This window comes from Pleurodeles waltl, chromosome 8, assembly GCF_031143425.1.
Source record: "Pleurodeles waltl isolate 20211129_DDA chromosome 8, aPleWal1.hap1.20221129, whole genome shotgun sequence".
In the NCBI taxonomy this organism is placed as follows: domain Eukaryota; kingdom Metazoa; phylum Chordata; class Amphibia; order Caudata; family Salamandridae; genus Pleurodeles; species Pleurodeles waltl.
Genome location: NC_090447.1, coordinates 1442753529 through 1442767403, shown reverse-complemented (window position 1 = coordinate 1442767403; position 13875 = coordinate 1442753529). Strand labels below are relative to the sequence as shown.

The following is a 13875-nucleotide window of genomic DNA, read 5'->3' as shown; positions in this document are numbered from 1 at the left end:
TGCCTTTTCCAAATATCGAATCACTAAACACAAATTGTGATTCAGTAACATGTTACCAAATCGCAATTTGTGTTTTGCACATATGAAAAAGCATTTCTGAGATCGGGAACGGCCAGATTTGCAGAACTGGGCCATTTTCGACCACAAACATTAATTTCTACATATAGCCCTAGATGTCGTAAAATTGGATTTGCAAAAAGTGGTCGCAAATCGCACATAGAGTTTTGAAAATCCAATCTGATTTTGTGAAATCCTCCATGTACAAATAGGTCAGTTAAAAAATAGACACTTCCAGGGGTATGCAGAATGACCTGCCTAATTAATATTCATTAGGCCAGTCAAAATTTGTGACTCCCTGCTACTGGCTAAATGACAGCATTGTGGCCTGCAATGGACAGCAGATCACCGTCCCTGTGATTCCATTTAAAAAATAAAAATATATATTTTTAAAGCAACCCTATTTCCTTAAAGGACCATGTCTACTCCTGGACCATTGTCTACTCCCCCAAAGTTGTCATCCTGAAGTAGAATGGCTCCAAAGAGGAACTCCTTCACTTTTCCAAATCAGTTACAATCTCCACTTGAGAACTGATAGCTGATAATAGTCTTTGATGGAAATTGTATTACCGCAAACCATTGATACCTAACATACAGACTCACAGTTGGAAAGGAATGTCCCAAGCACACCCCTTCCTAATTGACATTCTGGTGAGATCGGAAACCCTGTTACGCAATTCAGAAAATCTTTTGTGAATTGCAAAATAAGGTTAGAAGATTCACAGGGATCGCAACCGCAAAAACGATTTCATCTAGTCACCAAGTCCATAGCTTGGGTTGGATAAATTACACTAGTATTCACTGAACTAGGCTAAAAGTCAAGACGTTTACTTTTGGGTAATTTAAGTTCCCCTGGTACACATTGTAATTTATGATACATAAATCTGCATCTGGAAACTACATAACAATATTGTGTTGAAATATTGACAACCAAACTGTAGCCAAGTATACCAAGTGTAGCATTAGTTTCAGTCTCAATGCTGGCACTGTGTCGATCTCCACTCGAGGAGCTGGGATGCGTCGTTCCAGTTCGCTGATGCAGGGATTCTTTCCCCGCTAAGCAGGCTGTGCATTGTTTCTGGCAGGCTGTGTGTCGATTTTTCAACGCACAAGGAGTTCTTTGCAGAGATAAAGGCCCATATTTATACTTTTTTTTGCGCTGCATTTGCATCGTTTTTTTACACAAAATCGGCGCAAACTTACAAAATACATTTGTATTTTGTAAGTTTGCACCGATTTTGAGTCAAAAAGCGCCGCAATTGCGGCGCTAAAAAAAGTATGAATATGGGCCAAAGTCTTTTTGGCCCTGAGACTTCATGAAAAGGAGGCAAGCTCAATCCAAGCCCTTGGAGAGCACTTCTCAGCAGAGCCAGAGGCTAGCAAGTCAGCAGGGCAACAGCAAGGCAGCAGTCCTTTACAGCACAGCAGTCCAGGTGAGTCCTTTGGGCAGCCAGGCAGCTTCTCTTGGCAGGTTCCAGGTTCTGGTTCAGAGTTTCTTTCCCAGGAAGTGTCCGAATTGGTAGGGTCAGGGACCCAGTTTATATACCCAAAAGTGGCTTTGAAGGCGGGGAGGCTTCAAAGAGTGGCTTAGAAGTGCACAAGGTCCCCTTTCAGTACAATCCTGTCTGCCAGATTCCCAGTAAGGGGTTTGGCAGTCCATTGTGTAAGGGTATGCCACTGTCCTTTGAAATGTAGGTGTCAGGCCCTCCACCATTCCAGCCCAGGAAGACCCATTCAGTATGCAGATGTGTGCAGGTGTGATTGAGCATCCTGTGTTTGTGGTTGGGTGAAATGTACAAGGGAGCTGTGAACCAACCCACCTCAGATGTGAATTGTAAGGCACAGAAGGATTTGAGTGCAGAGAAATGCTCACTTTCTAAAAGTGCAATTTCTGAAATAGTAATATAAAATCAAACTACACCAGTCAGCAGGATTTTGTATTACCATTCTGGCCATACTAAATATGACCTGTTTACCGCTTTCTAATCAGAATCTACCACTCAAACAGTTTATGAGGGTAGCCTTAATGTTAGTCTATGAAAGGAGCAGGCCTCACAGCAGCGGGAAATGAATTTAGGAGTTTTCCACTACCAGGACACATAAAACACACAGATATATGTCCTGCCTTTTACCCACACAGCACCCTGCCCTCTGGGTTACCTATGGCATACCTTAGGGGTGACTTATATGTAGAAAAAAGGGAGTTTAAGGCTTGGCAAGTATTTTTAAATGCCAAGTCAAAACAGCAGTGAAACTGCACACACAGGCCTTGCAATGGCTAGCCTGAGACATGGTTAAGGGGCTACTTATGTGGGTGGCACAACCAGTGCTGCAGGCCCACTAGTAGCATTCAGTGTAAAGGCTCTGGGTGCACGTAGTGCACTTTACTAGGGACTTACAAGTAGATCAAAAATGCCAATTGGGTGTGAACCAATGTTAACATGTTTTAGGGAGAGAGCATACGCTCTTTAGCAGTGGTACATTGTGCAGAGTCCTAAAGCCAGCATAAATGAGGTCAGAAAACGAGGAGGAGGAAGGCAAAAAGTTTGGGGTGACCCTGCAGAAAGGCCATTTCCAACAATTGGCATTTGTTGTGTCCATTCTGGAAATTCTTATTAAGAATGCATTAAATGTTTTGTGAATGATTGACAGCATTTGTATGGCACATACTATACAGTTAACTTATTCCACACAGTTCTACAAAACAAAATTGCTATTGTAATAGATGTTATTAACATTTTACAGAGCAGCTCACAATATCATGCATAATAATAGTGGTTATCTATTTCCATAACCCATTAAGAACCCTAGAGAATTGAATGACCTCCAACCCCATTAATTTTAAAGCTAGTATATACATCTAAAGAGTTACCCGCTGTAAAGGATAACATGAAATTGCAAACTGGCCAGTCTATAGTCTTTATTGAGATTGAATGACAATGTTCCCACAGTAGTACAAGTAATAAAATATGACAATATGCTGAATCAAAAATAGAAACCATAGTCTATCTTGTATTTTCTTTCTCTGTTACAATAATACATGAAATAACAATCAGATTAAAATAATTATAATTGTGCTTGATGCTACTTATTACACAATATGGGCCAATTTTGAAACTGTTTTGTGGATTAAATACTAGCCTCTAAGCAGATATTAAAATGGCTCAATTTCAGCTCAGGAAGGGTACCACAGTGCAAATAGTACAGTGCATAAGAAACTACCAAATGTCACAAAACTTGATGTTCGCAAACCTAATCTTAAATTGCTAAAATGTTAATTTGCTGAAGACACCAACGTAAAGAGTGTGACAAACACAGAAGTTGCTGTTAAATTAATCTACTACCAAAAATGAAGTATGCTCTATATTTAAATTTTTAAATTAAGATTTAATCTAGATGTACTTGGACATTGAGAGGCAGGGAGGTCGAAAGGGAGAAAGGGACTTGGAGTTCGGAACTGTAAAGTCTCCATAAAGTGCTCCGAAACAAATGAGTGCAAGCTTTCTCCTGTAATTCTAACTTTGTAGAATGTACATCATTTAAGTGACACTCATTTCAGAATTGTGGAAAGGGAGTGCTGTTATGGCTTACATATGCTGCGGCTGTGCATTAGCTTTGGTAAAACCCGGTCTCTTAAAGGAAAATAGCTTTTTTTAAAGCTTTCTATTATAAAGTGAAATATTTCTGGAGCTAAAGAGAGGGATTTTAGAATCCAATTAGCCAGACAATATGCTTCTAAGGCATGTACATCCTTAGTAACAAAAAAGCGAGGAGTACAGAACCTGGGGACAGTAATAACAAGCATTTTCAATGCAACGGGTCTCTCATTAGCTCGAGTTAGAGCTATTAGCTTTGTAAAGAAAAAAAACGCAGTGCGATTGCACTATGTAAAAGGCAGCGCGATCACGCTGCGTGGAAAATAAACGGATAAAGTAGTCCGGACACCATGCTGAAAACACTGAGCCTCGTATGTTTTTAGTAGTTTACCGGTGCTGTGCTAAACACCGGAAAAGGCATGACGTTTGCATGCCTTTCACAAATGAAAGCAAGCGGATTTTAAAAGGCAAGCCCACGAACCAATGAAAGTGACTAAAGTGACATGGGCGTGGTTTGAAGCCCAAAGAGAGATTACAGAATTGGACCGAGCGATTTGCGCCCCATAAAAGTGAGTACAGCAGAGAAGGTGTAATGAAGTTGTCATGCTATGTACCCAGCACTGAGTTTACAGACATGAGAGCAGCGGACACATCTACCTTCTAAGGCAGGCAGCATAAACCAGTTTGAGTCCATAAGAAATCTTAATATGGAAAGTCAATCATTTGAGAGATGACAGCAGTGTCAGGGAGGGTTTGTCAAAGCTGTCAAATTGGAACGAATAAGATGTCACTATGTTCCTGATTATTGGTTCTAGGTGTGCCTGAGGGGAGAGATAACTTCTAATTTGACCTCTAGGAGTTTGGATGAATGGCCATTGATATAATGTAGGGCTGTGTCCATGAAAAAACTCTGGAGGAGACATGTTGGTAAATAATAAGAGTTTTAGGGTGTATTTTTGTTGGTTCATTTGCATCTCACATTTAGCCAGCTCAAGCGTTATCATCATATTGAACCTTGTCGGTGACATTAGGGCACCTGACCGCTGGTGCACAAGAGAATGCCTTTCAGCTGCTCGGGTCTCCTGCCTCGAATAATTTCATTAACCTACTAATTGATCCTTCCTTGAATATCGATAATTTGTTTGCGTTTCAGGAAGATGGGAGCATTTTGAAAGCTTAAGAAAGTTTTTGCTATTGTGTTTGTGCTTTGGATACAGTTACATGTTAATTACAGCAATAGGCATCATATTCCCAAATGTAGCTGCAGCCCACATTTGGCTATCCCTTAATCTTGCAAGCATGCCAGCAATATGAGGACATCTTGGCTGCTAGTGAAGTGCTGTTTTGCCTGGGAATGTACTAACGCATGACTTTCCGACAACCGTGCAGACTCCCTTCTTGAGTCACCGCTGTAACCCTCTACTGAGCCCACCGTGAGTCAGGTTTGCTGGCCATTCAGAAATAATGAGCAGGAGTGTTGCTTGGGCAGGGGGGTGTTTGGGGTGAGATGCCCTCCATATGAATGCATTTCTGGCTTTGTAGTTGGGCCTGGGAACCCAGAATCAGATCTGCTATGTCTGTGTATTTTTTCCTACTTGCTTACTTGAAAAATTCGAGATTCACACCCCCGAATCTGCCCAACATAGCTACGCTCCAGATATGGGGGCGCATCACGCCTTCTTCTGAATCTGTCTTCTCTTCTTGTTACTCCTGATAGAGTTACACCTACATCAGAATTGTAAACTATTGCATCAACTTCCTACATGTTTCTCTTCTGCTGCACTCGTTTACAGTCTTTCTGGAATACTTCCATAATACCCCAGAACTGAAAGAACCTCGATGGAAGCCTGCTTGTTCCAAATTCATTCACAGGAGGTACATCAACATTATCTGCTCTTCCACATAAAGGCTTGCATTTCTTTTTGTGTAAAGTCGAGGCTGTTGTCAGGGGTACAATGCTCAGGCAGACCTCAGTAAATGTCACGGTATATATTCCTCAGGGGGCTGTCAGCTGCATTCTTCTTTTCTTTGCTGGCACAAGAAAACATCTTACTAATAGGGAGCAAGCAGGGTCAGCTTTAGGGCAGTGAGAAAGGTGCGGCTGCACTGGGCGCTGACTTGGAAGGGGGCACTGGCCTCAGGGGGGGCACCGTGTTTACCAATAGCTTACAATATAAAAGCACCTGCTGCAGAGTTCCTTGTGCATCCAGACTTCAAGCAGCAATAAAAAAATGTCAACATAACTCTTGTAGTTAATGTTCTTGCTAGAAAGAGAGATCCGAATTTTGTCTAGTGGCAGTTTTGACTCGCCATAAAGTAGCACAGAGGGTTATTAAGCCTGCTGCAAAGAACAGATCTGTACTGTATGTGGACATTTGAGTGGGTTGGTAAGGCCAGCCTTTATCTGCGCTTTAATACAAAAAAAATATATGTGAATGATAGCCCTCTTTCTTTTTTCAAGAATTTTTCAGTGAATTTAGCGTTCTGAAAGAAAGTCTGAGGGAATATGTAGAAATAATGATGACAGCCACTCTACTGCCTGATCTGGTGATAATGCGTTGATTATCGCAGCCTTTCTCTGGGTTGCACATAAAGAGAACACACCAAGAGAGGGGACGACTGGGCGGGTGAAGATGCTGAGACGAGCGCAGAGTAGGGAACGCTGACACCGGAAGTAAGTGCCAGAGAGATTACCAGCGTCGGCAAGACATTCCAAAAGCACCTGCCATAGAAAGGGCGCGTCAATCAGGGAAATCTGTCTCTTGTATGAGGTCTTAACAGCTGCGCTTTAATGGAAATATAGAAGTACAGGTGCTCACGTTTTAGAGTGCCTGTTTGCTCCTGAGAGGTGCGGGTACTCTCCCCTTAAATGTATTGCAGCAGTGCTGAGAAGGGCAGGTGCTCAGTACCGGACAGTCCCTGCCCATTTAAAGCACTGCTTAAAAGCGGCCTCACTTTAGAGCAATCTCGGATGGATACAAATCTGATTAGCAGAAGTGCGAAAGATGAAGAATTTCCAGAAAGAGTGGTATACAGTGACTCCGCAGGGTTAGAGCTGCATTGGAAAGCCCTAGCCCACTAAGGAACGCCAACTTTGGGACAGAAGTTGGCAGGATCACTCGGGTATGTGCAGGTTTTACCTACAATGGCCTCCTGCTCTTGAGCAGCTCTGTCCTACTGCTTCAGAAAACTTGGAGAAGTGTTGATTGGCGTGGGGCAGCTGTCATGGCTTATGCTTTTGATGGAGGTGCTACGAGTGGGCAATATTAGGCGCTTGATTTAGGCGCTAGAACAGTGAATGAAAACGAATGCCCCCTAAATATAACTGGCTAACTCGGCATGAGAATACTGAACACTTTTCTCTCCAACCATTCAGTCTCGTGCACACATTATTTCCAGAATCACAATCAAACATGCAAATTTAAAAGTAATACAGAAACCACGCGTTCAAGGACATGACTATCTCTTTAAAAGGAACAGGTTGCTACTTTCAAATGTCGCATAACGTACACCGACAGCCCCACAACAACAAAAACAAGCATTTGCAATGCACTGGGTCGCGCGTTTGCTGGAGTTAGAGCTATTAGCATTGTAAATTCCTAATTGGACTTTTCTTACCCCGTAAACTGAAAATAAAAAGTCAAACAGTTGACATAAGCGCGCCGATTCAAAGTGCCACGGCCGCCATGAGCCTGAGCCAGAAGGAGACACACAAAAGGAAAAACAAGTTTGCTCGCAGTCAAAGTTATAGGCAAATGTGCAATTTGCCAGGTAACAGGGTTGATGGCCAAGGCGGTAACAAAACTGCCCCAAGGAGGGGCAAAGGTAAAGCATTTACCAATGATAACAAAGGATTTTTGAAAGGCAAGCTCATGAACGAGTGATAGTGAAGGGTGGGCGTGGTTTAAAGCCCAGATACATACCTACACCGCGACAAAGCAGCGCTTGCTAGCTACTATGCTCGACTTAAAATCGTTGGATATCTCCCATACGCCTCCTTTCCAATGGTTCCGTTTGCACAGTCTAATATGTAAAGCATGTCTTTTATGTACGTAATACGTGTTTCTCTTTATTTTTAATGCAGCTGTAACAGTCTGTTACCGGATGCTAATGAGATGCATAGGGATGCCGCCCGGCATATTGCAGAGAAGCAGTTGCGATATTCCTTTCATTTGGCAGTATGTCGGCAGTGAAGGGGCTCAGTATTTTTCAGCTTTATAACTTCGAATGCATGGCACTCTGCTGCCACCATTGGTCTGCTGTTGATATTACAGGCACACAAGCAAAACGTAGGCTGACGTCATTCCTTGTTTGTTATGTTGAAGCTACTCATAAGACGTCTTAATGAATACCCTTCAGCGAAACCACCGTTATCCAAAAGTGAACGCATTTGCACTCTAAAATCATGGTAAGTGGCCGACCACAATCTCTTGGCTGGCTGAAAACAAGGTTTCGTCCTTCCGGCTGCATTCAGGCTGGAAGACGAGGTTTAGTTAAGATCTGAACCTTCACCCTTGTCTACCTTATTCACTAAAATAGTTCAAAGTTTTGAAAACTTAATAAACAATTAGTGCCTGAGCACCGGACATATTTCTGTATTCTGGTTACTTAAGAGTGTTCCGATTTGCTGACAGAATGGACGAACACCTTTTTTTTTTTTTCTTCGCTCCCTTTTTCTGAGTTTTTCGCACAGTTCACGACTTATCAAAATGTTGTATTGAGCGGGCTACGAAGAGTCGATTTTGTGATGAGAACAAACAGGGTATTTTTTCCCACTATTAACAGGGGAGTGCAAGATTAGTTTAATGGCTAAATTGCGTCTTTTTTTTTGGTTCTCTGGAAAGCAACAAAATGTTTTTAATCGACTCTGCACTTTCTCTAAACACGGATTTCGTTACTGAAGGCTATTTCTGGGCTCACATGTTGCCTTAGGACTATAAACCTCTGCAGGCTAGTTCAGACAAACTCCATTTTACTGACATTCTCATGAGATTAGGAGTTGACGTAAAATTGTATACCATAGAGTAGTTGGAGGGGGAGGTGGGAGGGATGTGAATATTGGTATCAGTTGGAATGTTCCTGACCTTTTTAGTGAACAACATGTCAGAAGGACATACCAGATACGCAATTACTGTTCTGAATTACTATTCACCTGAAGATGAGTAACATTATTCTGGGACTTGTAGAATGGTTGCAAGATGCCAGAAATATACCTAGATGGTAGAAATGTAACTTCATTTTCAGCAGGTAAAAATAAATAATTTTATTAACCCTTTTACTGGTTTTGGAACCTATGACCCTCATGTTACATAGAGATCGAAATCTACAAATACCTGAATACAAACAAGAAAGCAATACAGGATAAGCTTCTGAATCCAGATACAAGTTACTTGCTCTGCTTAAAACATCGAGGTAAACAGCTTCACCTCCCAAGATGTCTATGTTAGAGATGTGGTCTTAAGACAATGTCAGGGAAGAACATGTTGTCTAATGTACTAAATATAAACATGGGAATCCATCGGAAAGTAAACTAAACACAAATAGGAGACTAGTTCAAAATAACCTTCACCCCCTGGGAACTGATATATTTTTGCGGCGACAATGTGCCTCGTTGGCCAACAGAGCGGTAAAGGAATTATAGTGAGGGTTAGATAATCTCTAAAGGTCCCTCAGTTTTCAATAAACATAAGAGGATTCTTCACAAAAACAAAAAAGGCATGTATTTGAAGACTACAGCAATGACAAGCGAGCAAACTTCGTAAGTTAGTTGGAGAACACCAGGTAGCCCCTTTTGTCGCACTTGGGTTTGAAGTCGTATCTTCCAGTCCGGCGATAATATCTGTAAATGAGAACCGAGGAAATAGCTCCAATCACAGAAACAACTGCGAGGAAGATGAGGACCACGTATCCGGGAGCCATCTTGCTATCCGGAGCTGCGTTTTGGGGAGATGCTGTAAGGAGAACGAGTGGGGCAAATATTAGTTCTCAGTACGAGTAAGGATTACACAGATCATATGACTTTGTTCCAGGCATGACATATGTTGACTGGCAAGCACCTAAACGATGAGTAAAGGTGCATATTGCCCCGATTACTTACCGGTAATCCCCATTACTCTTAGTATTACTCGTCCTTGACCCAGTCCTGTTTCCCTCCCAACCTCTTGGGGCAGTCCTTTGTGGGCCTGATATTTCAGGAAGTCCTCCTATTGGTTGGTTGTATGACAGACCTGGAGGGTGGGTAGGGCCGGAGAGTGTTTCCTGTTTTGTTTCCTGTCTGGATAGGAGATAACCTCATGACGTCAGGACTGGGTCAAGGAGCAGTGACGTAGAGGTCATATGTTAGTACAAATCATCGTAGTATATTTTTTTGTACCACTTTGTCCCTGTCCCTTGTTCCAGTCCTAACCTATGAGGGTGATCCACTCCCCAGATAGTCCCCTGTAAGCCCTATTTTCTTCCTACTCCCCTCCCTTTCATCAGGAGAAGTTTAAGGATGGTACCTTCCCTACCTCCAAAGACAGACACATGTAGGCACTAATTTGCAATCTCCTATCTTTTCCCCAAGGCGAGGTTGAGGTCCTCCTTAAACACAAATGGCCTGATTTAGGTCTCACCGGAGGGGTTACTCAGTCACAGCAAAATATAAATCCCATTCTATCCAATAGAATTTAGATTTCGGCGGACGGGATATCCGTCACTATTGTGATGGAGCAACCTATCAGCTGAGTTCTAAATCAGGCCCTTTGTGGTGTTTCACGTCTTAAAGCAGGAGCCTAGTGCTCTGGCACTTGCCTTTGGAGGTCGTAGGTTGAATAATCTTATAGTTTTTTTTTGTCCCTCTTCAGTCCTTCTACAGGACACTGCTTTTTTAGGTGCATTTTTATCTAGTCCTCAGTTGTTGAGGAGCTATTGCTGTGCAGTCCCGGACCTGGGATTTAGCACCATGCTCGGTTTAGTCCACCGCAGACCAGGGTCTGTCTTATTTTTACCCTTGAAATACCTCCCAATTGTGTATAAGGCTGAATACACTCTGCCCTGTCTTCCCCTTCTATTTTTTCTGCTTCCTGGAGTCACTTGTTGTACTGGTCTGGTGGTAAGGTAAGTGGGTGGTGGTATGGCATATTGGGTCCTTTGGTAACAAACAAGACATTCAAACAGTGGTAACCCACCTTCAGATCTGCTTGCAGTGTGTTGTGCTTCTGCATCCCAATACACTGCATGGACATCAGAACTGAGAGTCAAACTCTAGGGGCCAGATGTACTTACATTTGATGCAACACAGCACAGCAACCAAAGCTGCTGCATTTCTTGAGTGAAAGGAAGAGAACAGAGCAGCACTGTATCTGCTAAGATGTGGTGCTGTTTCTCTCTCCCCCTGTGCTGGAGCACTGTAGATAGTCTTTCCTTATTTTGTCCTCCAGTACAAAATACGCTGCTGAGGCATAGTTTAAAACTTTCACAACTCTGTATGTGTGTTATACATTACACCACATAAGCAAACTTGGAGAAAAGACAGAGTTTGGAGAAAACAAAGTTTCTTAAACATTGTGCCTGTCTTGAGGAAGCATACATTTGTAGCTCTAAGCCCTGTCTACAAATGTTAGTAAATAGGACTGTGCATCAAAAAATATGGCTAGTTGCACGGTGATGCTTTTCATGGGGTTGACTCCTGACGGAATCTCTCAGGCTACTTCAAGGTCTCAACTTCCAGGCCTTCAGAGTCTTTGTTTGCTAGAGGTAAGGGTGACACTGCCCCAGAAGCCACGTTGCCACCAACACTAGGTAGATCCTAGCAGAAAATGCCAGTTGGCCGGAGCCCAAAGGGAGAAAAGCCCAAAGGCAAAACAAAATCTGACATGGTAGCAAGGCTCTGGAGCTGGTTAGAGGAATGTGGTTCAAAGAACTACTAGGCAGACTAAAAAGGAGGTGATGAAACCAGTAGGCATCCATATTCACGGACAGAAAATAGAAGCTAGAGTGGAAGAAACGAGAAGGAAGGGAACAAGGAAAATTAGGACAAAAGACGGACAATATCCAAGGAAGTATCCATGAACAACATACAAAGTGAGAAAACTTACTGCTTGAAGCATTATGATGAAACTAATAGAGAAGATTGTCTCCCTCTTTAGGTCAAGAACAACTGTGTACTCCATGTGGGATTGGGTTGGGTTTCCTAGAGACCTGTAATGTGGTGGACATCTTGGATACGGATAGAAATTACATTCCCAGAAACTCTCACTGAGGGGTCCTAAGAAAAAGAGAAGCCATGCTGCTGGAGGCAGAAGCCACATCGACCTACGAAGATCCCCAATTAAGAGGAGCAATGGATGGAGAGGTTGCTGGGATGGACTGGTTGCCAAGGGGTAAGTATAATAAGGGAGATCGACTGCCCTGTGCTACTGAGAGACCTCCTCCTGCACAGAAAGAGCAGTGTGTGCCACCCACCTATGATGTAGCAAGGAGAAGGCAAGTGGGATGGAGGCCACTGTAGCAGCAAAACAATGCTCATGTACCACCCATGGGAAGCAAAATAGCACAGAGCCTGACTTGTCACACTTTGTGTGACACTGAACTAGTGCTAAGGCTTGATAAGTCTGAATCCAGGTTTCCAGTCATCCACTCAAAGGCTAAGCTGAGCTTAGTTGCAGCTCAATGGATTCCTTACATCCCAATACTTTGTGCAGGAGGTTGCTGATTACCTCTCCTGTGTTGCCCTCAGCCTTAACAGCTAGCCTTCTTTTACACTGATGCTGCATGGGAAATCTGAAGTCGAGTTCCTCTAGATGCCGCGATGAGGCACTCTCCCCCTGACAGGTACAATAAGCCAATTGCATTATTGTCACCACCACAAACACTCTCTTGTCAGCATGGGCCAGTCCTTCTTTCAACTGTTTTCTTGCAGAATCCTGGTGTCCTTCCCACTCAATGGTACTAACCATGGTACTAATGACCCCCAGACTGATTTGATCAGGTGTGAACCTGACCTTAGCATTCATAGGTTCTGCACTGGTTGAGGGGTCCTTGATGAAGATGGGCATTCCATGCAACCTTCGTCATTCTCTTACCACCAGATGTTTCTGAGGACTTCTGTTTCAACCACTGCCTCTCCTCAGTGTCATGGGTCTTACTTTCCAAAATGGCTTTATAGGAACCTTGGTTGTTTTGACATTCACGCAGATGGTGCTAGGAATTGCTGGCTGGTGCTGTGCGAGTTGGTGGTTGGGCATAGGCCTGGGGTCCTCACTTGCTTCTAGTTTATTCAGACTTTTAGCTGGGACTAGTCATCCTGAGCCAGTGGCTGCTTGTGTTTTCTTGGTTCAGGTCCGAGTATGAATCTCACGGTTGAGACTGTGTCCATTTTAATCCTTTGTTGTTTGCTTCCTTCTCAGCATCTCGGAAGAAGGACAAGTGTATTTTTGCCCTTCACATTCTTTGGCTGTACTCTGTTGTTAGCTAGTCATGTGTTTGGTTCCTCTAAAGACCAACCTGGCCTGCCATCCTTCTGAGCTTGATTCATTGTATGCCGTTGGTTTGGTGTTATTACCTGACTAGGCTGCTATTAGACCTGGCCCTTTTTGCAGGTTCATCCCCAGACTTTTTGCCTCCTTCCTCCTATTTGTCTGACCTCTTGTTGGCTCTAGGACACTGAGCACTTTATCACTGCTGATCAGTGCTAAAGTGCAGGTGGTCTCCCTTCTAAAGTTGGTATGATTGGCTTACACCTAATTGGCACATTTAATTTACCTGTAAGTCCCTTGTACAGTGGTATCCCTAAACCCAAGGCTTATAAGTTAAACGTTACTAGTGTGCCTGCAGCGCTTATTGTACCAACCACAGAAGTAGCCTTTGAAACCTGTCTCAGGCCTGCTAGCGCAGGGCCTGTGTGCGCAGTTTTCTGCCACAGGGACCTGGCATCTAAACTTACTTGGCAGGCCCAGAACTCCCCTTTTACTACATGTAAGTCACCCCTAAGGTACGCCCTAGCTAGCCTTATGGGCTGGGTGCCATGTATGTAGAAAGGCAGGACATGTGCCATATTGCATGGCCTGTCCTGGTAGTGACAAACAGCCTATTTGGTTTCTCACTGCTGTGAGTGCTCCTTTCTCATAGGATTGCACTGGAAATGCCTTGCCTTATGTCTAGGGGGTAGTAGGAAAATGCCACTGTTGGCATGGTTACCCCCTAACGTTTTGCCTTTTGTTGATACTAGTTATGATTGAAA

At 43.3% G+C, this 13875-nt stretch overlaps 1 protein-coding gene across 2 annotated transcripts in view; it reads right to left on the bottom strand.

Annotated features, from left to right (window-relative positions):
• Nucleotides 1-2967: 2967 nt before the first annotated feature.
• UMODL1 (uromodulin like 1) overlaps nucleotides 2968-13875 on the bottom strand; it is a 499986-nt gene continuing 489078 nt past the window's right edge. For both annotated transcript variants that reach the window (XM_069202600.1, XM_069202601.1), the window contains one exon: nucleotides 2968-9604. In XM_069202600.1, coding sequence (XP_069058701.1) covers nucleotides 9417-9604 — 188 coding nt within the window. In that variant the 3' untranslated portion in view covers nucleotides 2968-9416. The remainder of the gene's footprint in view (nucleotides 9605-13875) is intronic.